The following is a 27,823-nucleotide window of genomic DNA, read 5'->3' on the forward strand; positions in this document are numbered from 1 at the left end:
CATTCAGGGAACCCTACCTGAATGGCCTGCTTCAATTGCATCCATTTAAAATATTGTGATTTATTTAATCCAAATTTATTTTGCAATTGTGAAAAACTAAGCAGTGAACCTTCTGATATGATATCATTCAATGTTCTTATTCCTGCATTTATCCATTGTTTCCAGACGATTTTAAATCCGCCAATTCTGATCCTGGAGTTTATCCATATTGATTGATTTAGAGATTTAGCAATAGGTTCAGGTGATAAATTACTAATATATCTCAATGTTTTCCAAGTGTCAAATAAAATTCTGTGGTCTTTGTATCTTTTAGGCATTGTTATAGTTATTAACTGTTCTGGATATAAAGGGAACAGGAGCCGCCATTCTAAATATAGCCAATCTGGTACATTTTCTAGAAGCTCTGGGAGAATCCAATACATACCCTGTCTTAAGATATAGGCTTGATGATACCTATAAAAATTTGGAAAATTTACCCCCCCTTCCATAATTGGTCTTTGTAATGATACTAAAGCGATTCTTGATCTTTTCCCACACCAAACAAATTTTGTAAGAATATTGTTAAGTTTTTTATAAAATGACCCCTGAAAAAATATTGGAATCATACTCATTTGGTAACAAACCACAGGCAATATCATCATTTTAATTGTTTGAATTCTTCCCCACCAAGAAAGATGTAATGGATTCCATTGCTCACACATTTCTGTTATTTTTTTCAATAAAAGTTTTTCATTCTCTTTGACTGTGTCTTCAATTGTATTTTTGATCATAATTCCTAAGTATTTTATACCATCATCTTTCCAAATAAATGAATATGGGTCAAATAATCCTTTGGTACAATGAACATTTATTGGGAGAATTTCAGATTTGTTCCAATTAATTTTATATCCAGAAAAAGTACCATATGTTTCTATTAAATTAAGTATACATGGAATAGTAGTTTCCGGTTTTCTTAAATATAATAATATATCATCTGCATATGCAGATATTTTAAATTCAAAATTGTTAAATGATATTCCCTCTATCTCCTTAGTTTTGTTTATTGCAATTAATAAAGGTTCTAGGACAATATCAAAAAGTAAAGGAGACAGAGGGCATCCTTGTCTAACTCCCCTGTGCAAGTTAAATCTATTTGATAAATTATTATTAATATATAATCTTGCTCCAGGAGAGCTATACAATGTCTGAATCATTTCAATAAAACCGGATCCTATACCAAACCATTGTAAAGCTTGGTATATAAAATTCCATTCCACTCTGTCAAAAGCTTTTTCTGCATCTAAAGATATTAAAAAAGCTGGATCATTTATATTTTTTGCTAAATTTAATGAGTGGAATGCTAATCTAGTATTATTTGATGAATGTCTTTTAGCAATAAATCCTGTTTGATGTACATCAATAATGAAAGGGAGAGCTTTTGCCAATCTTAATGCTAATACTTTAGCCATTAATTTGTTATCCACATTCAATAATGAAATAGGCCTGTAATTTGAAACCAGAGTAGGATCTTTGTTTGGTTTTGGTAAGACTATAATTATTGATTCTGCCATAGTACCAGAAATTTTTCCATTCTTTATTTGATATTGATATAAATTTAACAGATGTGGTAATATGATATTTTGAAAAAATTTATAAAATTCAACAGTATACCCATCTCCACCTGGAGCGGATCCAACTCTAAGAGACTTCAATGCTGTTTCTAATTCTTTTAAAGATATAGGTTCTTCTAAACTTCCTTTTATATGATCTGGAATATTTGGTCCAATATATGAATTTAAAAAAGTTAATCCGTCTTGTTCTTTATTTTCATAAGAATTGGAAGTATATAATTCTTTATAAAAATCAAGAAATTGTGTTATAATATCTTTTGTGTTGGTATGTGTGTTACCTTTTGTATCTTTAATTGCAATAATCTTAGATTTTCTTTTCTTTGCTTTTAGAAAGTTTGCTAATAATTTACCAGCTTTATTTGAATTTCCATAATATTGTACTTGTTTGTTGAAAATGTCTTTCCTCACAATTTGAGAAGAAATTTCATTGTATTTAACTTTTAATTTTAATAATTCTTGTAATGTATTATTTTCCCATTTCTCAATTAATTTATTTTCTAATAATTTAATTTGCTTTCCCATCTCAATAAATTGTTTTTTTTTTTTGTTTGTTAATAAATGTTGAATATGAAATAATATTTCCTCTCATAGTTGCTTTAAAAGCATCCCATAAGATCTCAGCATTAATATCATCTGATTCATTAAATTGAAAGAATTCTTGCATTTTTATTTTGAAATCTTCAAGAAATTTTGAATCCGCTAATAAATCATTATTAAATCTCCAAATTAAATCAGAGTTTTCAGCATCATAATTTTGAAGATTAATCCACACACCAGCATGATCTGAAATTATAATGGGATCAATTACTGCTTTTAAGACACGCTGCGCTATATTATTAGAAACAAATATATAATCAATTCGTGAAAAGGATTTATGGACCTGAGAACAAAAAGAAAATTCCTGATCATTAAAATGAAGAATTCGCCATATATCTACTAAATCACAAGATAGTATCAAATTATCTAAGCCTAATGATTTCATAACTTTACTTGGTTTTTTATCCAATATCGGATCCATTACAGCTTAGGGCTTTATTATATTAGATTATTGCGTTAATTAAAATTGTTGAATTAATTGTTTTGGTCTGGTACCTAGATGGTATTAGCTCTTTTCGGTATATAAGAACATAAGAATTGCTGCTGCTGAGTCAGACCAGTGGTCCATTGTGCCTTTTTATATTGTACACAGTCTACACATTTGTTTTGATAGAGAGTATATCAAAAATAAAGAAACTTAAACTTGATCCCAGCAGTCTGCTCATGTGGCGGTCCCCAGATCAAAGACCAGTGTTCTAAATGAGTCCAGCCTTGCCTGTGTACATTCCAGTTTAGCAGGAACTTGTCCAACTTTGTCTTGAAACTTTGGAGGGTGTTTTCCCCTATAACAGACTCCGGAAGAGCGTTCCCGTTTTCTGCCACTCTCTGGATGAAGAACTTCCTTACGTTTGTACGGAATCTATCCCCTTTCAACTTTAGAGAGTGTCCTCTCGTTCTCCCTACCTTGGAGAGGGTGAACAATCTGTCTTTATCTGCTTTAATGCTGATAAACTATCCTCATCATGTAATATTAATGCAAATGTATTTCTTTTTCTTTACTAAATATACAGTTTGTGCAGATTCATGAATAAAACAGTTGCTGTTCTCTGAAGCTTGTTATCTAGTGCAGTGGTTTTCAACCCAGTCCCCAAAGATCACATGTCCAGTTGGGTTTACAGGATACCCACAATGAATGTGCATGAGATATTTGCATACAATGGAGGAAGTGCATATTCATTGTGGATATCCTGAAAACACAATTGGTCAACTGGTCCTTTAGAACTGGGTTGAAAATCACTTATCTAGTAAACGCACAGATAAGACATATTATGCACGTGCTGGAGCCTTCCCACCCAATGTCGGTTCACAGGACCATCAGTTCAGTTTTCCACAGAGCTGAGAAGATGTTTTTTAGAGTCTCTCTTAAGCTTGTCAAACTTGTGAATTTTTCATGCCTTCCCATTTCATTTTTCCCTTATTTTAGTAATATTTTTATATTTCATTTATTTTTATTTCATTTGGTTTAAAATTTTTGGATTTTTTTTTTACTAATTTTGTTTTTCAGGCCTTTGGACTCTTTTCAGCCTGTTTTAAGACTGGGAACTTCAATGTTTTTTCGGTAGTCCTTTGACCGCGTATCAACAAGGGATCCAAGAGGAAAAAGAACAAAGAACCGGCGTGGCTCACTGTAGAGGTGAAGGAAGCGATCGGAGACAAAACTTCATTTAAGGAATGGAAAAGGTCAAAAACGGATGAAAACTGGAACAAGCACAAACAACATCAACGCAGGTGCCATAAGGCGGTAAAAGGGGCCAAAAGAGACTACGAGGAAAAAATAGCCAAGGAGGCGAAGAACTTCAAGCCATTCTTTCGATATATTAAGGGGAAACGACCCGCAAAGGAAGTGGTGGGACCGTTGGATGTCCATGGACTAAAGGGAGCACTAAAGGAGGACAAAGCAATCGCTGACAAACTGAACACATTTTTTGCATCTGTATTTACCGAAGAAGATGTACACAGCATACCGGAACCCATCAGGCTATATGCTGGAAACGAAGACGGAAAGCTGACAGGATTGACGGTCAGCCGAGGTATGTAGGCAGATTGATAGGCTTAAGAGCGATAAATCCCCGGGACCGGATGGCATCCATCCGAGGGTCATCAAGGAACTGAAAGGGACTATAGCTGAACTGCTTCAACTAATAGCCAATCTGTCGATCAAATCGGGAAAGATTCCGGAAGACTGGAAGGTGGCAAATGTTACACCGATCTTCAAGAAAGGTTCGAGGGGAGATCCAGTGAGTCTGACCTCGGTACCGGGAAAGATGGTAGAGTCACTGATAAAGGACAGCATCATTGATCACCTTGACGGGCACGGGCTGATGAGGACCAGTCAGCACGGTTTTAGCAAAGGCAGATCGTGTTTGACGAACTTGCTGCACTTCTTTGAGGGAGTATACAGACAGATAGACAAGGGCGATCCAGTCGACATTGTATATCTGGATTTTCAGAAGGCGTTCAACAAGGTTCCACATGAACGACTACTTCGGAAAATTGCAAGCCATGGAATTGAGGGTGAAATACATGGATTAAAAACTGGCTGGAGCATAGGAAACAGAGAGTGGGGGTAAATGGACAATACTCGGACTGGAAGAGCGTCACCAGTGGGGTGCCGCAGGGCTCGGTGCTTGGACCCGTGCTCTTTAACATCTTTATAAATGATCTGGACATAGGTACGACGAGCGAGGTGATTAAATTTGCAGATGATAAGAAGTTATTCAGAGTAGTAAAGACGCAGGGGGATTGCGAAGATCTGTAACGTGACATAATCAAGCTCGAGAAATGGGCATCGACATGGCAAATGAGGTTCAACGTGGATAAGTGTAAAGTGATGCATATCGGTAACAAAAATCTCATGCACGAATACAGGATGTCCGGGGTGGTACTTGGAGAGACCTCTCAGGAAAGGGACTTGGGAGTTCTGATCGACAAGTCGATGAAGCCGTCCACACAATGTGTGTCAGCAGCAAAAAGGGCAAACAGAATGCTAGGAATGATAAAGAAGGGGATCATGAACAGATCAGAGAAGGTTATCATGCCGCTGTACCGGGCCATGGTACACCCTCACCTGGAGTACTGCGTCCAGCACTGGTCACCATACATGAAGAAGGACACGGTACTACTCGAAAGGATCCAGAGAAGAGCGACTAAGATGGTTAAGGGACTGGAGGAGCTGCCGTACAGCGAAAGATTAGAGAAACTGGGCCTCTTCTCTCTCGAACAGAAGAGATTGAGAGGGGACATGATCGAAACATTCAAGGTACTGAAGGGGATAGACTTAGTAGATAAGGACAGGTTGTTCACCCTCTCCAAGGTAGGGAGAACAAGAGGACACTCTCTAAAGTTGAAAGGGGATAGATTCCGTACAAACGTAAGGAAGTTCTTCTTCACCCAGAGAGTGGTAGAGAGCTGGAACGCTCTTCCAGAGGCTGTTATAGGGGAAAACACCCTCCAAGGATTCAAGACAAAGTTAGACAAGTTTCTGCTGAACAAGAACGTGCGATGGTAGGGCTAGTTTCAGTTAGGGTGCTGGTCTTAGACCAGAGGGCCGCCACGTGAGCGGACTGCTGGGCATAATGGATTACTGGTCTGACTCAGCAGTGGCAATTCTTATGTTCTTAAAGCCAGGAAGCTGTAATTCAAGAAACCTTTCGGTTTAACTTTGGGTACATCGACTATGGCTGGAGATGCTGATGTTCAACACCAGCAACGATGGCATTAATGATCCATTCCACCTCTTCATCGTTGGTTCTACCATTGTTGAGGGTGCCTTGTTAGAAAGTTAAGAAGCATAAACATATCTCTTCCTCCAAGCATGCATCTGCATCATCTCAAAAGTCATCATCCTCGACATACTCTAAGCGTTGACTTGCCAATGCCAGATTGCCATCTCTGCAGTTGGTGTTTCTTCTGAGGCATCTCGACATCAAGGTCCCCAACACCATAACACCCAACACAGCCAGTGCCCAGTGCATCCTTGCTAATATCAGTACTGGAGCCATCTCTGCAAGAACAGCTTTGAGCACTGTTGCAGATAGAACTGTCTGGGATGTTGCAGTTGCACCCTGTTCAAATTCCTGCATTGAGATGCCCAGTCTATGCACTGCCCTCAAACTCCATTGAGGCATCATTCTCAGATACCAAGACGTCGAACATCCAAGTTGAAGAGACATCCATCTTCTTCTGGAGAGCACAGTTCATCACCTCGACATTCTCCTCAATGCTTACCTCAATGATCACCATCTACAAGGGCTGATATTGAAAAGTATGACTCAGATCTGTCACCTTGCTCTTCCAGTGAATATCCTGACTTATCTACAGATGAGTCTTACAATATTCCTTCTGACCCATCTCCTCTACCTCTTCGTTGAAGGTCAACTCCAGAAAGTCTGTCATTTGCAAAATTTATCAGACAGATGGGTCAGGTGCTTCTGATTAATAAGGAATCTGAAACAGAACCTCGAGCAGAACTCACAGAAGTTTCTGACTTAAGGAGTGGCCTATAGACTGTATAAAGGTTCCTCTCCACAATCTTATGAAAGAAACCTTATTTAAAAACTGGGAGCCTCAACAAAAATTGGATACCCTTTATAGAATCTAATCTTGCCCAGGCTTTGACAGACCACAGTTACAATACCAGTCTTTGGTCATTCAGTCTGCCTTAAAATGAGCAAACAGTACCAGAACTTACACAAGTACTCCTCCGGTCAGAGAAGGCAGGACATTGGATAAATTTGGATGGAGAGTGCTCCAGGGCTCCATGCTTGCTAACAGAATCACTCATGCAAAGGTATCATCAAATGCTTTGGATCCATTACTCTCCTTGATAATTGTGGACTGGAGGACTGGAAAATAGCAAATGTCACGCCCATCTTCAAGAAAGGTTCAAGGGGTGACCCAGGAAACTACAGGCCGGTGAGCTTGACCTCGGTCCCGGGAAAGATGATGGAAGCACTGATTAAGGACAGCATCTGTGAACACATCGAAAGCAATGGACAGCTAAAGTCTGCAAGAGTAGGTCATGCCTCACAAACTTATTATACTTCTTTGAGGGGGTAAATAGCCAGGTGGATAAAGGGGAATCCATAGACATCATTTACCTTGACTTCCAAAAAGCCTTCGACAAGGTACCACACGAAAGATTGCTTAAGAAGCTATGGAACCACGGGGTGCAAGGGGAGGTCCACCGATGGATCAAAAACTGGCAAAGACAGGAAACAGAGGGTTGGAGTAAAGGGCCATTACTCAGACTGGCAATGGGTCACGAGCGGAGTTCCGCAGGGGTCGGTGCTGGGACCGCTCCTGTTCAATATATTCATTAACGACCTGGAGGCGGGAACAAAATGTGAGGTCATTAAATTTGCGGATGACACCAAACTATACAGCAGGGTTAAAACCACGGCAGACTGCGAATATCTCCAAAAGGATCTGACGACACTGGAAGAGTGGGCCAAAAAGTGGCAAATGAGCTTCAACATAGGGAAATGCAAGGTCATGCATGTAGGGAAAAAGAACCCGATGTTCACTTACAAAATGGGGGGGATCACTGCTAGGGGTAAGTAACCTTGAAAGAGACCTGAGAGTGATGGTAGACATAACATTGAAGGCGTCGGCACAGTGCGCCACAGCCTCAAGGAAAGCAAACAAAATGTTGGGTATCATTAAAAAGGGTATCACGACCAGGACGAAGGAAGTCATCCTGCCACTGTATCGTGCAATGGTGCGCCCGCATCTGGAATACTGTGTCCCGTACTGGTCGCCGTACCTCAAGAAGGACATGGCAGTACTTGAGGGAGTCCAGAGAAGAGCAACTAAGCTGATAAAGGGTATGGAAAATCTCTCATATACTGACAGACGTAAAAAGTTGGGGCTGTTCTCCCTGGAGAAGCGGAGACTTAGAGGAGACATGATAGAAACCTTCAAGATCCTGAAGGGCATAGAAAAAGTAGACAGGGACAGATTTTTCAAATTATGTGGAACCACAAATACAAGGGGGCACTCGGAGAAATTGAAAGGGGACAGGTTTAGAACAAACGCTAGGAAGTTCTTTTTCACCCAGAGGGTGGTGGATACATGGAACGCGCTTCCAGAGGCTGTGGTAGGCAGGAGCACGTTACAGGGCTTCAAAGAAGGTTTGGATAGGTTCCTAAAGGACAAAGGGATTGAGGGGTACAGATAGGAGTAGAGGTAGGTTATAGGGATAGGAGTAGAGGTAGGTTATAGAAATAGTCAGAGACCACTGCTCAGGCAATAGGCCTGATGGGCCGCCGCGGGAGCGGACCGCTGGGCGAGATGGACCTCTGGTCTGCCTCAGCGAAGGCAACTTCTTATGTTCTTATATCATACTTCACCTAGATGCTTTGCTGCATCCATATATAAATGAATTTGTAAATGTCATTTCAATTTTGGCATTATTTAAATTTACAGGTTTCTCTTTCTAGCAGATACTTTTAAGTAAAACTGAAAAGAGCTAATAAAAACACAAATGCAGTTTTATTAATAAACACTTATCTGCATCTTTTCTAGGGCCTTTGAAAAGAAGTTTAAAAAGAAGGATTGCTGGGATACAGTATCAGGATGTGAGAAGGTTACCACCTCTGAATGTGACTTATCCTCCAAAATTATCTTTGAAGGAAAATATGAATTTCGTGTGCGGGCGATAAATGGGACAGAAGAAACAGCTTGGTCTAAGGAGATAGAATTCACCCCTAGCATAGACAGTAAGATATGTGTTACCTCTTCTGCTCTTTTATGAATTTCATCTTGAGTGAAATGGTGTGGTAGCCGTGTTAGTCCACTTTTTGAGATAATATATAGAATTTAAAGAAAACAACTTACAACCCAAATTCACAAAGAGAATGGCACACATGCCTGCATTATACCAAACTGCAAACTTTGCCAGCATATTTCACAGGACCCCATAATCTCTCACATGGGAAAAACAATCACCATAAGGGAATCCTTCACATGCTCATCTTCCAATGTGGTACGGTATATATCATTCAGTGCAAAAAAAGTAAAGAAGGGTGCTACATTGTAGAAACGAGCCAGATGCTAAAAACTAGAATTAATTTACACAGATACCATATAAAAACCTGTCATCTCTAATTCTATCTCATTTACTTGATTTGGATAAAATAATTCTAGAGACCTCTATTTTCAGATCAGTGCAAATACCTCTTTGGAATAACTCTCAGATCAAAACTGATAATTCTCCAGTTTGCTGGCTTAAATGGGCTCAATTAGGTATATGGTATATTGGAGATGTATGCATTCCAGCTTTTTAATTATTATCTTTTGCAGATCTTCTATCTAAATATGGTCTCCAATCTTCATCTTTCTACCAGTGGCTTCAGCTCTCCAGAGTGATTTAAAAAAAATCAAATATACTGACTAATATCACTAAAGATATCCCCTCTCTGGTACCTCTAATGCTGTATTTTTATGTTGCCTATGTCCAGCTTATTCTTGCTGTGCACTGCTTTGGGTGACTTTATTCAAAATGGCAGTAAATAAATCTCAGTAACAGTCTGCTGAACAAGATAAAATCATAGTATATGGTATGATGCAATATTACATGTGTTTCAACGTCAAGTTCAGCAACATAAAAAATGATGTCTAAAGGCTATTTGTCAGAAAATTGAATCAGAACATAAGCAGTACCTCTGCTGGGTCAGACCTGAGGTCCATCGTGCCCAGCAGTCCGCTCACGTGGCGGCCCAACAGGTCCAGGACCTGTGCAGTAATCCTCTATCTATACCCCTCTATCCCCTTTTCCAGCAGGAAATTGTCCAATCCTTTCTTGAACCCCAGTACTGTACTCTGCCCTATTATGCTCTCTGGAAGCGCATTCCAGGTGTCCACCACACGTTGGGTAAAGAAGAACTTCCTAGCATTCGTTTTGAATCTGTCCCCTTTCAACTTTTCTGAATGCCCTCTTGTTCTTTTATTATTCAAAAGTTTGAAGAATCTGTCCCTCTCTACTCTCTCTATGCTCTTCATGATCTTGTAAGTCTCTATCATATCCCCTCTAAGTCTCCTCTTCTCCAGGGAAAAGAGACCCAGTTTCTCCAATCTCTCAGCGTATGAAAGGTTTTCCATCCCCTTTATCAGACGCATCACTCTCCTCTGAACCCTCTCGAGTAACGCCATGTCCTTCTTAAGGTACGGTGACCAATATTGGACGCAGTACTCCAGATGCGGACGCACCATCACCCGATACAATGGCAGGATAACTTCTTTCGGATTAACCAGATTAGCATTTCAGGAGGTTAAAAGGTTGTGGCAGAAATTCCAGCCCCAATTGGGGATGCTTAAAGACAACAATGGAATGATATTGAAAAATCCAGAAAGCATTAAAAAGAGATAGAAAGAATATTCCGAAAATCTATGCAAAAAGGCAATGAGGATAACAGTGGCGAAATTGAACTAAAAACTGACACTGAATAAGAACCAGATATTTTAAAAGAAGTCATACCAGCAAGTAATTATGAAAGGTTGGCCAATGTTGAGACCTCCTTGTAATTTTCCCAACTATTCTTATTTATATATAGTATCTTTTAACAGACCCTCAGAAATGCCACCAGCCACTCAAATGCATATCATAGTGGTTGGATTTATACATTAATTCCTCACCGGGTCAATCCAACTATTTTTTAAAATTTTTATATTGATGATTTTCAAAAAGTGCATCAGTGCATAGATAAAACTTTTTATAAATATAAAGCTAATACTTAGCTTAGCTTAGGTGGTCCATTCTAAGGGATCCTGTCACCGACATGTTTCACCCTGCTCGGATTTCATCAGGGTTGTAATCCCTCAGTTAGAGTTGGTTTCCCACAACGCGACCACTCCCAAGAAACCAACTCTAACTGAGGGATTACAACCCTGATGAAACCCGAGCAGGGTGAAACATGTCGGTGACAGGATCCCTTAGAATGGACCACCTAAGCTAAGCTAAGTATTAGCTTTATATTTATAAAAAGTTTTATCTAAGCACTGATGCACTTTTTGAAAATCATCAATATAAAAAATGTAAAAAATAGTTGGATTGATCCGGTGAGGAATTAATGTATAAATCCAACCACTATGATATGCATTTGAGTGGCTGGTGGCATTTCTGAGGGTCTGTTAAAAGATACTATATATAAATAAGAATAGTTGGGAAAATTACAAGGAGGTCTCAACATTGGCCAACCATTCATAATTTCTGTTGATACGTATTTCCCATCTAAATAGATTTTCTTGACTAAATAATTTACATCAATTGATTATACCAGCAAGTAAAGCTTTATCAAAAAACAAGTCACCTGGTATCGACGATATTTCAGTTGAATTAATCAAAGGCTCAGAAGGTGCTCTCATGGCCCTTACTCGACTATGTCAACAGATTTGGAAGGAAAAAACATAGCTAACCGACTGGAGAAGATCACTGTTAATTCACACGCACCAGCAAAATATTGCTTACAACAAAGGCTACAATCATATTTTGAGCAAGAATTATCCGAAATTAGGCTGGTTTCAGAAAAGGTCGAGGAGCAAGAGACATTTTTGCCAATGTTAGATGGATATTGGAGAAGAGCAAAGAATACCAAAAGTCTCTTGCTTCATCAACTACAGCAAAGTTTTTGACTGTGTGGATCACGATAAACTATGGAGAACACTAGCACAGTGTTTTTCAACCTTTTTACACCCGTGGATCGGCAGAAATAAAAGAATTATTTTGTGGACCGGCAAACTACTAGGACTAAAATATAAAACCCCCGTTTACGCCCCATCTCCGCTAGCTCAGTCCCTGCAAACCATCTGATCCCATCTGCACAAGCCACAGTTATGATTTTATATTGAACGTATTTTACTAAAGATAAAAAGAAACAATATTCTGAACAATTGTGATTTTATAAATACAAATATACAGAGCACGGACCAACAAAACCCCTGTCTCCCCTCCCCTTCACATATATCCCCTCTACTATCAAGAAAACTGAACAAGCCAAGTTATTATAGAATGCTACATAGAAATATCATGCTAATGGAATACTGCAGTCCCCAGTTATGTCTCTAGCAGGATATATATTTCAAATCTGATATATTCTAATGACAAAATAGAAATAAAATTAGTTTTTCTACATTTTGTTGTCTCTGGTTTCTGCTTTCATCTTCTTTTCACTCTTTTCCTTCCAGCGTCTGCCCTGTCTTCAATCCAGCATCTGCGCGTTCCATCCAATGTTTGCCCTCTCCCCCTTCCATATGTATCTGACTTCCTTCTATGGCCCTCTCCCCTGTCCATCCAGCCTGTGCCTCTTCTCTCCTTTTTACATCATTCATTCCAGCTTCACTGCCTTCTTCATTTTTATATCTCCTACACCAGATCTAGCATCTTTATCCCTCTCTCATTTCTCTGCTGCCCCCTTTCCAGCATCAATGTCTCTCTACTTTCTCATTCCTCTCTCTCCCTTTTCCCTCATCTGATCTCTCCATTCCACCCTGACCCCCTTCCCCTCCTGTAATCTCCCTGCCAGCTGTTTCCTTCCTTTTTTCTTTCTCCCTTCCCTCCTTCCTTTTTTCCTTCTCCCTTCCCTCCTCCCTCTATCCAACATTAACTCTCTTCCCATCCCTTTCCCTCCTCCCCTCCCAGCAGCATCTCTCCTTCTTCTCCCTTCCCTCCTCCCTCTATCCAACATTAACTCTCTTCCCATCCCTTTCTCTCCTCCCCTCCCAGCAGCATCTCTCCTTTTAACTCCCTCCAAGTCCAGTAACAGCTCTCCCTTTATCCAGCAGCTTCCCAGCCTCCTACAGTGGCTTCCTCCCCTTCCAGCAGCTCTCAGTACTTGCCTGCAGGAAGTTGCCCATAAATCACTGCCCTGGCAAGTAGGAGAGCTGGTGGGAGGGGAAACAGCCACTGTGAAGGCTCCCCAGGATCTTGCTCGCACATGCTGACCATCTCCCTCCCTCCACCTGCACCTGTATCTGCAGCTCTCTCCATTCCACATGCAATTTCCCCGCGGCCCTCTTCAGCAACTCGGCAGGGGTGGCGATCAAGACAGGCTGCCGGCATTGGGACCTTCACTCTCTGAGTCCCGCCTATTTTGTTTCAACTTCCTGTTTCCTAACAGGCGAGACTCACAAAGGGAAGGCCCCGACGTTGGCAGCCTGTCTTTATCGCCTGAGGCTGGGAGGAACCGCAGTCGGCAGGAAATTTAACTGCCGACTTGATCTCGCCGGCCCTGCACGGACTGACAGAAATTTTCTGCGGACCAGCGGTTGAAGAACAGTGTTCTAGCACAAATGGGAATACCCAAACACATAACTCAGCTGATAAAGAGCCTCTATGAAAATCAAGAAGCTGCAGTGAGAACAGAACATGGCAACACTGATTGGTTTCCAATAAAATATGTGTCAGGCAAGGATATTTATCCCAGGACAAGCAGGCAGCCTATTCTCATATGTGGGTGATGTCATCCATGGAGCCCGGATGCGGACAGCTTCGCAAGCAGACTTGCTTGAAGAAACTCAGAAGTTTTGAGTTTACCGCACTGCACATGCGCGAGTGCTTTCCCGCCCAGCACAGGGCGCGTCTCCTCAGTTTTCTGCAGAGCCGAGAAGTCCATCATTGACGCTTTGCGCTGAACTTAGTTCGCTTCATGCTTTCTCTCACCACGGCTCATGTTTTATTTGTTTATTACTGTGTCGCTGTGCTTTTCTTTCGGTTATTGTTTAAAAAAAAACTTGAATTTTTTCGTCGAGTGACTGGCAGAGCCTGTCGCACACCCTCAGCCTGAGGGCTTCGACTTTGTGGCGGCTATCTTTCCTTCTATGTTCCGGCCGGTCTCGGGCTTCAAGAAGTGTAGCCAGTGCCAGCATATGATCTCCCTCACTGACCCACACCGCTTCTGCCTTCAGTGTCTGGGGCCTGACCATTGCCCGGAGTCGTGCGTTCGTTGTGCTACCTTTCAACCTCAAGCCCTCAAACTTCGTCAAGTTCAAGTGGAGAAGATTTTTGGTATGGAAACCTCGACTACACCCTTGACCTCCAATTCAGTCAGGCCTGCTACGGCGTGTCCTCCTGCCTCCATGACTTCGACCTCGACTCTCATCAGACCTTCCTTGTTTGGAATGTCCTTGACCTCGAGTAAATCTGCCAAGTCTTTTCCTGAGCTTCCCTCGGGTCAGATACCTCAGCAGACAGTTCCAGCGGTGGTCCTTAAGCTCCCTAAACATCATTCCTCCAAGTCGAAGCATTCTTCCTCTTCCACCTCAGAGCCTTTAGCCTCAGCAAGTGGTCCAGTTTCAGACTCGGATCCACAATTGCAGGCTACCTTCCAGACCATTATAGAGCAGGAATTTGTTCAGTTACTGACCAAATACAGTTCTGCCTCGACTCTGCTTCCTGAAGTCTAGCCTGGGCACTCAGCAGTCTCACAAGAGGTCGAGTCCTTGCCTGTGCCTTGAGCTGAATCTATATACTCTATGCAAGGAGTCGAGTCTTTGCGAGTGTCTCATCTGGAATCCTCACACTCCATACAAGGAGCCAAATCTTTGTGAGTGCTTCAAGATTCCTCAATTCAAACCACAGTCTATGGAACTTCGATCTACAGCTTCCAGCCCTATATCCTCACATAAGGCATTACCCGTTTCGAGGCATAGGGTGAAGTCTCCTCGACCTCGCACGAGACCTGTTTTCAGGCAGCACGCTCATCGCCGGTCGAGGCCTTCATCAAGGCGCAGGTCCTATTCCAGGGTGAAGCCTTCCAGCTCTTCAAGGCCTCCAACTCTTCGATCCAGGACACCAATAGTAGAACCTGAGGGCTCCGCTTCTTCCAGTGCCTTGGCCTAGTCCATTTATTCACTGGGATATCAATACTCCAGAGAGGCCTCACCTTCGTTCTCCACTCGAGGCGCCTTGAGGTTATCGAGTGCCTCTTGAGGCCATCTTCTTGTGGATCAATTGTCCTTTTCCTCCTTCCTTCTTCAAATGGCTGAGAACTTGGATCTTAAATTGGACTCTGGTTTTAAGTACTCTAAGGAGTATTTAAAGGAAATGAGTATACCTCGGCCTCCTGCGGAGTCTCTCAAACTTCCTCTTAACAGGCTTCTTTCTCAGACTTTCAAACGAAACCTGGAGACTCCTTATGCCATTCCTGCTGCTCCAGGCAAGTTGGAATCGAGGTATAGAACTGTACATTGCAAGGGTTTTGAGAATTCCCAATCATCTCATCAGTCCCTTCTTGTGGAATCTTCCTTAAAGAGGAGTCATCCTTCCAGGGTCTATGCTACGTACCTCCTGGCAGAAAGGGCAGGACCATGGACAAGTTTGGCCGTCACCTTTATCAAAATTCGATGATGGCCTCCAGGGTTTTAAATTATAATTTTATCTTTACTATTTATTTCAAGTATTTAATTGATATACTTCCTGGTTTTTCTAAAGACCTTGGTCAACACAAGCTTTTAGAGTTCCCAGATTACATCTTCAGTCATCTTATGATGGCCTTTGAACTTTCCTTTAGGGTCATTGCTTTCTCAGTAGCGATGCGCCGCCTTGCCTGGCTTCACACCATTGATATGGATCCCAACATTCAGGATCATCTGGTCAATATTCCTTGTGAAGGCAATGACCTCTTTGATGAATCTATAGAGGCCGCCACCAAGAAGTTGTCTGAGCATGAGAAATCTTTTGCTTCCATCATCGGACCAAAGCCTAAGCCAGCTCCTGCCAAGCCTTCTCGACCTCTTCCATCCTATCAGAGGCATTATCCTCCGAGGCCAACTCCTTACACTCGAGCTCCACCCAAGAAGCAGCAACAACAGCAGAAGCAACAGAAACCTCAACCTTCTGCTGCACCAAAAGCTTCTCAGCCTTTCTGACTGTCTCAAACAGAGCATAACCTCCATCGTTCTGCCTCTGTCCTCTCCTCTTCCCATCGGAGGTCGTCTCCATCATTTTTACCATCGATGTGAGACCATTACTTCTGACCTCTGGGTGCTGTCAATCAGAGAAGGATACTGTCTTCATGTCACTCAGATTCCACCAGCGCTTCCTCCAAGAGAGTATCCTTCCAATCCATCCCAGACCGCTCTCCTTCAGGAAGCTCAAGCTCTGCTTCATCTCTGTGCCATTGAGGAGGTTCTGCTGGAACAGCAGAGCAGGAGATTTTACTCCCGTTACTTCCTATTTCCGAAGAAGAAGGGCGATCTGCGACCCATACTGGATCTCAGGGCTCTCAACAAATTTTTAGTCAAAGAAAAATTTTGCATGCTGTCCCTGGCATCCCTTTATCCCCTTATAAATCAGAACGATTAGTTATGTTCTCTGGATCTCAAGGAGGCTTACACTCACATTCCCATTCATCCGGCCTCCCGTCAGTACCTCAGATTTTGGGTGAGGATTCTGCATTTTCAGTACAGAGTGCTACCCTTCAGCCTGCCATCATCTCCAAGAGTGTTCACCAAGTGCCTAGTGATGGTGGCAGCAGCTCTGCGGAACCATGGTCTTTAAGTATTCCCCTACCTGAACGACTGGCTCATCAAAGATTCAACATCTCAGGGGGTTATTGTAGAGACCAAACGGACTACGTGGTTCCTACAAAGCTTGGGATTCAAAATCAACTTTCCCAAATCCCACCTTCAGCCCTCTCAGAACCTGCAGTTCATCGTAGCTGTTCTGAACACTGTACAACTCAGAACATTCCTTCCTCAGCAACGTCAGGATGCTCTCCTTCAGCTTTGCCGCAAGGTGTCTTCCCTTCCTTCACTCTCAGCGAGACACGTGATGGTAGAAACATAGAACATGACGGCAGAAAAGGGCCACGGCCCATCTAGTCTGCCCACACTAATGGCCCACCCCCTAACTACCTCCATGAAAAGATCCCACATGCCAATCCCATCTTTTCTTAAAATCTGGCACGCTGCTTGCCTCAATTACCTGTTGTGGAAGATTATTCCAGCAATCAACCACCCTTTCGGTGAAGAAATATTTTCTGGTGTCGCCATGAAATTTCCCACCCCTGATTTTCAACGGATGCCCTCTTGTTGCCGTGGGTCCTTTAAGGAAAAAGAGATCCTCTTCCACCTCGATACGGCATGTAACATATTTGAACATCTCGATCATGTCTCCCCTCTCTCTGCGTTCCTCGAGTGAGTACAGCTGCAACTTACCCAGTCGTTCCTCATACGGGAGATCCTTGAGTCCTGAGACCATCCTGGTGGCCATTCGCTGAACCGACTCAACTCTCCGCACATGTTTTTGATAATGCGGCCTCCAGAATTGTACACATTATTCCAGATGGGGTCTCACCATGGATCTGTACAACGGCATTATGACCTCGGGCTTACGGCTGATGAAACTTCTACGGATACAGCCCATGATTTGTCTAGCCCTGGATGAAGCTTTCTCCACTTGATTGACAAGTTTTCATGTCTTCGCTAATGATCACCCCCAAGTCACGTTCTGCTACAGTCCTTGCTAGGATCTCACCATTTAGGGTGTAAGTCCTGCATGGATTTTTGCCGCCAAGGTGCATGACCTTGCATTTTTTGGCATTGAAACTTAGTTGCCAAGTCTTTGACCAATGCTCCAACAGGAGTAGATCCTGCGTCATACTGTTGGGCATTGAGCTTTTGTCGGGCACTGTGCTTTCATCTGTTGTGCGGTTGCCTACCATGTTGCATAGTTTGGCGTCATCGGCAAATAATGTAATTTTACCTCGAAGCCCCTCAGCCAAGTCTCTTACGAAGATGTTAAATAGGATCAGGCCCAAGACTGAGCCCTGCGGCACTCCGCTGATCACCTCCGTCGTATTGGAGAGGGTACCGTTTACCCTCTGAAGTCTGCCTCTAAGCCAGTCCCTAACCCATGTGGTTAATGTTTCTCCCAGTCCCATCAAACCCATCTTGCTCAATAACCTGCGGTGTGGGACGCTATCAAACGCTTTGCTAAAGTCCAAGTACACGACGTCGAGGGACTCCCCTATATACAGCTTTCTTGTTACCCAGTCAAAGAAGCTGATCAGATTTGATTGGCAGGACCTTCCCTTCGTAAAACCATGTTGATGGGGATCTCATGGATTCTCCTCGTTCAGGATCGTATCCAATTGGTGTTTGATTAGTGTTTCCATAAGTTTACTCACTATCGATGTGAGACTCAGCGGTCTATAATTCTCAGCCTCCATCCTGCATCCCTTTTTGTGGAGTGGAATGACGTTAGCCATTTTCCAATCCAACGGGACTCTTCCTGTACTTAGGGAAAGATTGATGAGCGCGGATAACAGTTCCGCCAGGACGTCACTCAATTCCCTGAGCACCCTGGGGTGTAGTTTGTCCGGTCTCATTGCTTTGTTCACCTTGAGTCTTGATAGCTCCTCGTAGACACTGCTGGGCGTAAACTCGAAATTTCGAAACGGGTCTTCCGAGTTTTCCCTCGTCGGCAGCTGAGGGCCGGATCCCGGCGCCTCGCAAGTGAAGACTGAGCAGAAGTATTCATTTAAAAGTTTGGCTTTGTTGGAGTCCGATTCTACATAGTTCCAGTCAGGTTTCCTAAGGCGTACTATCCCTTCTGTGTTTCTTTTTCTGTCACTAATATACCGGAAGAAGGATTTATCGCCCTTCTTGATGTTCTTCGCAAGGTTCTCCTCCATTTGGAGTTTGGCCTCCCTGACTGCCGTTTTGACTGCTTTTGACTTGGCCAGATAGTCTTCCTTGGATTCTCGCTTCTCTGATTGTTTGTAGATGATGAACGCTCTTTTCTTCTTTTTTATGAAGTCTGAGATCTACGCAGAGAACCACTGTGGTCTATTGTTTCTTTGCCGTTTACTTACTGATTTGACGTAGCGGTTGGTTGCTTCGTGTAAGGTTGATTTCAGAGTTGACCACATTACCTCTACATTATCTGTTTCGGCATGGTTTTGCAGTGCCCGATGGAAGAAATCTCCCATGCTTTCGAAGTTTGTGCCCTTAAAATTGAGGACCTTGGTTGATGTGCTTGACTTAGTGAAACCTTTCCTGAGGTTGAACCATATCATGTTGTGGTCACCGGAGGCCAACGTATCGCCTACCGAGACCTCTGTGACACTTTCTCCGTTGGTGAGTATTAGGTCTAGTATCGCCCGATCCCTAGTGGGCTCTAATACCATTTGTCTGAGTCTCGCTCCCTTTATAGAGGTTAATAGCTTCCTGCTGCCGCTGGTCATAGCGGAAAGATTGTTCCAATCCACATCAGGCATATTGAAGTCTCCTAACAATACTGTCTTCACGCAAAGTGATATTCTCAATGTCTTCGACTAATTCTATATCCATGTCCTCCTGTTGTCTTGGAGGTCTGTATACTACACCAAGATACAGGCATTTGTCCTTCCCCCTAGCCAAATTCACCCAGAGGGATTCCCTAGTGTACTTGACATCTGCGATTTTGGTAACTTTGATGTCCTCTTTAGTGTTAGTGCTACCCCTCCTCCCATTTTGTCCTCTCTGTCCCGCCGAAGTAAGTTGTATCCCAGTATAGCCATATCCCATCCATGGGAGTCCGTGAACCAAGTCTCGGATATCGCCACCACATCTAGGTCGGCGTTCCTCATTTCCGTCTCTAATTCCAGAATCGTATTGTCCAAACTGTGGGCATTAACGTACATAGCCCTCCATACCTTATGTTTGCTATGTCCCTGTGTAGATATTCCTGCTTGAGCTAATTGGGCTCCTATAATACTGTCTGCAATGTGTGTACTTACCTCCTGACTCGGAAATGCAGTGTGTACTTACCTCGGACTCAGAAATGGATTGGCAACTTACCTCGCCAAGTTAGTTACTTGCGCCAGCACGTGAGTGGGTACCCTCCCCCAACTTACCTAGTTTAAAGCCCTACGAAGTAGGCGGGCTAGTCAGTGTCCAAAGATGTTCTTTCTACTTCTGGTCAGGTGAAGTCCGTCAGGTTCTTGTAGTCCTTGCAGTGCCTCTCCATGATTCAGGAATCCGAAGTTCATCTCCCTGCACCATCCGTGCAGCCAGTCGTTTGTCCTCTGGATACGATCTTCCCTGGCTCTCCCCTTGCCTCTCACTGGGAGGATCGAGGAGAAGACCACCTGCGCTTCCATCCTCCTTAGGTTCTCACCCAGGGCTCCAAAGTCTACAGATATGTTATCCGTGGTGTTCCTGGCAGTGTCATTCGTTCCTACTCGGTCACGTGGCCTCGACCGTTCACGTGACTCCTTTTGCCAGACTTCACCACAGGTAAACGCAGGCGACCCCTCCCCCTTTTCTCAAATTCTTCACCTTCTTCTCTTTCTCATCAACAGGGCAGCTTTATAACAACCTCTCATCTCACCCTGAAGAACAGATTCCAAATCCTACAGGAAGAGACTGCCGACGAGGAGGAGAATGAGGTCCAACTGTGCAAGATGAAATCAATGGGATTAGGTGAAACACTAACTGCATGGGTCAGCGACTGGCTAAGTGGGAGACTTCAGAGGGTGTTGGTTAACGGTACCCTCTCTAAAACGCAGGGATCAATCTTGGGTCCGATCCTTTTCAACATATTCATAGGAGACATGACTCAGGGGCTTCAAGGTAAAAGAGCATTATTCACCGACGATGTCAAATTATGTAACTCTGTGAGTGACACTGCAAGTAATAATGATTTGTCCGACAGCATGAAGCAAGACCTGCTTTTACTGGAACACTGGTCCACGACCTGGCAGCTGGGCTTCAACGCGAAAAAATGCAAGGTCATGCACCTTGGTAACAATAATTCATGTAGGACATACTCACTGAATGGTGAAACCTTGACCAGGACTGCAGCAGAGCGGGATTTGGGGGTGATCATTAGTGAAAACATGAAATCAGCCAATCAAGTGGAGAAGGCTTCATCCAAGGCTAGACAAATGCTGGGTTGTATCCGTAGAAGCTTTGTTAGCTGGAAGCCAGAGGTCATTATGCCATTGTACAGAAGCATGGTGAGACCTCATCTAGAGTACTGTGTGCAATTCTGGAGGCCACACTACCGAAAGGATGTGCTGAGAGTTGAGTCGGTTCAGCGAATGGCCACCAGGATGATCCTGGGACTCAAGGATTTCTCGTACGAAGACAGGCTGCACAAGTTGCGGCTATACTCTCTCGAAGAACGTAGGGAGAGGGGAGATATGATAGAGACATTTAAGTACATCACTGGTCGCATAGAGCAGTGATTCCCAACCCTGTCCTGGAGGAACACCAGGCCAATTGGGTTTTCAGGCTAGCCCTAATGAATATGCATGAGAGAGATTTGCATATGATGGAAGTGATAGGCATGCAAATTTGCTTCATGCATATTCATTAGGGCTAGCCTGAAAACCCGATTGGCCTGGTGTTCCTCCAGGACAGGGTTGGGAACCACTGGCATAGAGGTGGAAGATGACATTTTCCTTCTAAAAGGACCCTCGTCCACAAGGGGACATCCGCTGAAAATCGGGGGGGGGGAAATTTCATGGGGATACCAGGAAGTACTTCTTCACTGAAAGAGTGGTGGACCATTGGAACGAGCTCCCGGAACAGATGATCGTAACCAGCAGCATACAAGATTTTAAGAATAAATGGGATGCCAACGTCGGATCCCTATGAGGGTAGCGAAGAGGAGGGCAGCTTGGGGAGGATTGATAGAGTGTAGCTTGGGGGAGGGTTGTTAGAGTGGGCAGACTTGATGGGCTATGGCCCTTTTCTGCCATCATTTTCTATGTTTCTAATTCCTCAGTGGACACCGGCATCTCAGTGGGCGCAGGCTCGCAACCCACTCTCTCGACACATTACAGTCACTCCTTCGTTGAGACAGTCTCTCCACTGGTGGATGCTCTCTCCCAACTTCTCCAGAGGTTTACTGTTTCAGACACCCCATCATCAGAAGGTCCTCACGACAGATTTCTCGACCTACACTTGGGGGGGCTCATCTCGACGGTCTCTGTACTCAAGGCCACTGGTTCAGCACGGATCATCAGTGTCACATCAATCTGTTGGAACTCAGAGCGATCTTCAATGCTCTCAAAGCTTTTCACCATCTTCTTCACGACCTGGTAGTCCTCATTCGGACAGACAATCAAGTCGCCATGTACTACGTCAACAAGCAGAGAGGAACAGGCTCTCTCCCTCTTTGTCAGGAAGCTCAAAGAGTGTGGGACTGGGCAATCCATCACAACACCTTCCTGAAAGCAATCTACATTCAAGGAGAGAAAAACTGTCTGGTGGACAAATTGAGTCGTCTTCTGCAATCTCACGAATGGACACTCAATTCCTCGCCTCTTCATCACATTTTTTCTCAGTGGGGAACTTCACAGATAGATCTCTTTGCATTTCCCCACAACCACAAACTGCCTCAGTTCTGCTGCAGGATATACTCTCCTTATCGCCTCGAGGCAGATGCTTTCCTTCTGGAATGGACGAATCTGTTCCTGTATGCGTTCCCTCTCATTCTCAAGACTCTTGTCAAGTTCAAGAACGATCATGCCACCATGATTCTAAAAGCTCCTCGGTGGCTCAGGCAACCCTGGTTCTCCCTTCTACTTCAGCTCAGCAGCAGGGAGCCATACCTTCTACCAGTTTTTCCATCTCTGCTTACACAGAGTCAAGGATCTTTTCTTCATCCCAACTTGCAGTCTCTACACTTGACAGCTTGGTACAACTCAACCTGTTCAGGACATTTTAGAGGCTTCCATAAAGCCTGCCACTAGACAATGCTACCACCAAAAATGGACTAAATTTTCTACGTGGTACATCTCTCATAACAAGGAGCCTCGAGATGCCTCCTTGTCTTCCTTCTTGGATTATCTTCTGCACTTATCTACCTCTGGCCTCAAATTTACATCCATTCGAGTCCATCTTAGTGCAATTGCTGTTTTCTATCAGCCTGTCGACGGGAAACCCCTTTCTGCTCATCCTGTGGTTTCCAGATTTATGAAAGACTTTTCAATGTCAAACCTCCTCTCAAACCGCCTCCAATGATTTGGGATCTCGATATTGTTCTTGATCAATTGTTGAAGCCTTCATTTGAAACAATGTCTACGGCTACTCTCAAATACATCACTTGGAAAGTGGTGTTTCTAATTGCCCTCACATCTGCTTGAAGAGTCAGTGAGCTGCAAGCTTTAGTTGCATATCCACCTTTCACAGTTTTCCATAATGACAAGGTGGTCCTCTGTACTCATCCTAAATTTTTACCTAAAGTGGTTTCAGAATTTCATCTCAACCAATCCATTGTACTTCCAGTATTTTTTCCAAGGCCTCATTCTCATCCTGGAGAATCAGCTCTTCATTCCCTGGACTGTAAGTGTGCTTTGGCCTTCTACTTAGATCGCACCAAACCACACAGATCTGCTCCTCAACTTTTTGTCTCCTTCAATCCAAACAAGTGGCACCCGATTTCTAAGCATACCATCTACAACTGGATGGCTGCTTGTATCTCTTTCTGCTATGCTCAAGCTGGACTGCATCTACAGAGTCGAGTCACAGCCCACAAAGTCAGAGCCTTGGCGGCTTCAGTAGCTTTCCTCAGATCCACTCCTATTGCGGAAATTTGCAAAGCCTCCACCTGGTCCTCAGTTCATACTTTCACCTCTCATTATTGTCTAGATGTTTTCTCCAGACGGGATGGCCATTTTGGCCAGGCAGTATTACAAAATTTATTCTCCTGAATTGCCAACACTCCCACCATCCCATTCTGGTTAGCTTGGAGGTCACCAACATGTGAGAATAAACTGCCTGCTTGTCCTGGGATAAAGCAAAGTTACTTACCGTAACAGGTGTTTTCTAGGGACAGCAAGCAGCTATTCTCACAACCCACTCACCTCCCCTAGTTGGCTTCTCTGCTAGCTATCTGAACTGAGGATATGCACCCTGTGCTGGGCAGGAAGGCACTCGTGCATGCGCGGTGCGGTAGACTCAAAACTTCTGAGTTTCTTTAAGCAAGTCTGCTTGCGAGGCTGTCCACATCCGGGCTCCGTGGATGATGTCACCCACATGTGAGAATAGCTTCCTGCTGTCCCTGGATAACACCTGTTACGGTAAGTAACTGTGCTATCTTGTCACCTTACCTGTTCAACCTTTACAGCGAAGCCATTTTCAGAAAAGCAAATTTTGAAGAAGAAAGCATTGGTTTCAAAGTTGGTGGCCAAAATATAAATAACCTGCACTATGCAGTTTATAAAACGCTCATCACCAAAGAAGGCATGCTGTATCTACTGAAAAAAGTCATAATTTGGGATTAGAACTGAACATAAACAAGATGAAGATCATGAACATGGAAAATGATGACGATTTTAAGCTTGAAGGTGATAGAATAGAAGTTGTAAAATGATTTCAATCTCCTGGACTCATTACTACTCCCATGCTATCCCCATCCCAAGCAACACCCCATCCTAACATAGTAACATAGTAGATGACGGCAGATAAAGACCCGAATGGTCTATCCAATCTGCCCAACCTGATTCAATTTAAATTTTTTAATTTTTTCTTCTTAGCTATTTCTGAGGCAAGAATCCAAAGCTTTACCCGGTACTGTGCTTGGGTTCCAACTGCCAAAATCTCTGTTAAGACTTACTCCAACCCATCTATACCCTCCCAGCCATTGAAGCCCTCCCCAGCCCATCCTCCACCAAATGGCCATACACAGACACAAACCATTCAAGTCTGCCCAGTACTGGCCTTAGTTCAATATTTAATATTATTTTCTGATTCTAAATCCTCTGTGTTCATCCCACGCTCCTTTGAACTCAGTCACAGTTTTACTCTCCACCACCTCTCTTGGGAGCGCATTCCAGCCATCCACTACTCTCTCTGTAAAGTAGAATTTCCTAACATTGCCCCTGAATCTACCACCCCTCAACCTCAAATTATGTCCTCTGGTTTTACCATTTTCCTTTCTCTGGAAAAGATTTTGTTCTACGTTAATACCCTTCAAATATTTGAACGTCTGAATCATATCTCCCCTGTCTCTCCTTTCCTCTAGGGTATACATATTCAGGGCTTCCAGTCTCTCCTCATACGTCTTCTGGCGTAAGCCTCCTATCATTTTCGTTGCCCTCCTCTGGACCGCCTCAAGTCTTCTTACGTCCTTCGCCAGATACGGTCTCCAAAACTGAATACAATACTCCAAGTGGGGCCTTACCAATGACCTGTACAGGGGCATCAACACCTTCTTCCTTCTACTGACTACGCCTCTCTTTATACAGCCCAGCATCCTTCTGGCAGCAGCCACTGCCTTGTCACACTTTTTTTGCCTTTAGATCTTTGGACACTATCACCCCAAGGTCCCTCTCCACGTCCGTGCATATCAGTTTCTCCCCTCCCAGCATATACGGTTCCTTCCTATTATTAATCCCCAAATGCATTACTCTGCATTTCTTTGCATTGAATTTTAGTTGCCAGGCATTAGACCATTCCTCTAACTTTTGCAGATCCTTTTTCATATTTTTTTCACTCCCTCTTCAGTGTCTACTCTGTTACAAATCTTGGTATCATCTGCAAAAAGGCACACTTTTCTTTCTAACCCTTCAGGAATGTCACTCACAAACATATTGAACAGGATTGGCCCCAGCACCGAACCCTGAGGGACTCCACTACTCACCTTTCCTTCCTTCGATCGACTTCCATTAACCACCACCCTCTGGCGTCTGTCCGACAGCCAGTTTCTGACCCAGTTCACCACTTTGGGTCCTAACTTCAGCCCTTCAAGTTTGTTCAACAGCCTCCTATGAGGAACTGTATCAAAGGCTTTACTGAAATCCAAGTAAATTACATCTAGCATATGTTCTCGATCCAGCTCTCTGGTCACCCAATCAAAAAATTCAATCAGGTTTGTTTGGCACGATTTACCTTTTATAAAGCCATGTTGCCTCGGATCCTGTAACCCATTAGATTCAAGGAAGTACACTATCCTTTCTTTCAGCAACACTTCCATTATTTTTCCAACAGCTGAAGTGAGACTCATCGGCCTGTAGTTTCCTGCTTCATCCCTGTGACCACTTTTATGAATAGGGACCACATCTGCTCTCCTCCAATCCCTAGGAATCACTCCCGTATCCAGAGATTTGTTGAACAAGTCTTTAATAGGACTCGCCAGAACCTCTCTGAGCTCCCTTAGTATCCTGGGATGGATCCCGTCTGGTCCCATCGCTTTGTCCACCTTCAGTTTTTCAAGTTGCTCATAAACACTCTCCTCCGTGAACGGCGCAGAATCTACTCCATTTTCTCATGTAACTTTGCCAGACAATTTCGGTCCTTCTCCAGGATTTTCTTCTGTGAACACAGAACAGAAGTATTTGTTTAGCACATTTGCTTTCTCCTCATCACTCTCCAGATATTGGTTCCCAGCATCTTTTAGCCTAGCAATTCCATTTTTCATCTTCCTCCTTTCACTAATATATCTGAAAAAAATTTTGTCTCCCTTTTTTACATTTTTACCCATTTGTTCTTCCGCCTGTGCCTTCGCCAAACGTATCTCTCTCTTGGCTTCTTTCAGTTTCACCCTGTAGTCCTTTCTGCTCTCCTCTTCTTGGGTTTTTTTTATATTTCACGAACACCAACTCTTTCGCCTTTATTTTCTCAGCCACTAGGTTGGAGAATCATATCGGCTTCCTTTTTCTCTTGTTTTTATTGATTTTCTTCACATAAAGGTCCGTAGCCATTTTTATCGCTCCTTTCAGCTTAGACCACTGTCTTTCCACTTCTCTTATGTCCTCCCATCCTAACAGCTCTTTCTTCAGGTACTCTCCCATTGCATTAAAGTCTGTACGTTTGAAATCCTGACATATACAATCCACCTACCCTTTCACTCTTGTGAAACATGCCTTTTTGCAATGCGAGATGTGCTTCCTATTGGGAGCAGACAGCATCTGACACTTGGGCAAGTCTTTTTAGCAATACTGGTTCCGATTTGCCCATTTTTATAACCTTTAACTATAATTTATTTTTTGTCAGCAAAAAAATGTTTACAGCAAATAAATGTGGATTCATATCATGTTAGACCATAAGTTAATTTCCTGATTCATTACTGGTGTACCTAGCATAGCAAAATTTTCTTCAAATATATTTTTTAGTTTTGTATTTATTATGGTTGGTCAATATATCTTCAAGGTGTATTTTATACTTCTTTCAGCTGAGATTGGCCCTCCATCAAAAGTAAAGGTAAAACTGATCAATGGCTCAGTCTACCTCGAAATCTCTCATCCAGAAGAGGATGGCAGTAGATCCATGAAGGATTATCTAGGCTTTACTGATTTATCCTACCGAGTTTTTACCTGGACGAATTCCTCAAATTCATGGGTAATAAATATGGACTACCTTTGTTAAAAGGCTTTTAAAAGTTGATATTGTTAGAACTTACCTATTAACTTTGATTTCTGAAACATTTCTGACAAAATTGAAGATTGTAGTTGGTAGGCAGTAGTATCTGATGTATATTAGTCCTTCAGTGCAGTCAACATGTCATGGAGCTTTAAAAGACACTAGTGACATTAGTGTCATCTGGTCTTATTGACAACTGAATTGACACAAACTAAAGGGTTTTTTTTTAAGGGGGGGGAGGCATATTACTGTGTTTATCTGTTGTCATGTTTCTAATTAAAAGGAAAAAAATTAAGGCCAAATGGCCCATCCAGTCTGCCCATCCA

General features: G+C 43.1%; 1 protein-coding gene across 4 annotated transcripts in view; it reads left to right on the forward strand.

Annotated features, from left to right (window-relative positions):
• IFNAR1 (interferon alpha and beta receptor subunit 1) overlaps nt 1-27,823 on the forward strand; it is a 105,714-nt gene that overhangs the window by 43,809 nt on the left and 34,082 nt on the right. For all 4 annotated transcript variants that reach the window (XM_033948105.1, XM_033948103.1, XM_033948106.1 and 1 more), the window contains exons 7-8: nt 8,733-8,926; nt 27,310-27,476. In XM_033948105.1, the coding sequence (XP_033803996.1) occupies nt 8,733-8,926; nt 27,310-27,476 (361 nt within the window). The remainder of the gene's footprint in view (nt 1-8,732; nt 8,927-27,309; nt 27,477-27,823) is intronic.

Source organism: Geotrypetes seraphini, chromosome 6, assembly GCF_902459505.1.
Source record: "Geotrypetes seraphini chromosome 6, aGeoSer1.1, whole genome shotgun sequence".
Classification (NCBI taxonomy): Eukaryota; Metazoa; Chordata; class Amphibia; order Gymnophiona; family Dermophiidae; genus Geotrypetes; species Geotrypetes seraphini.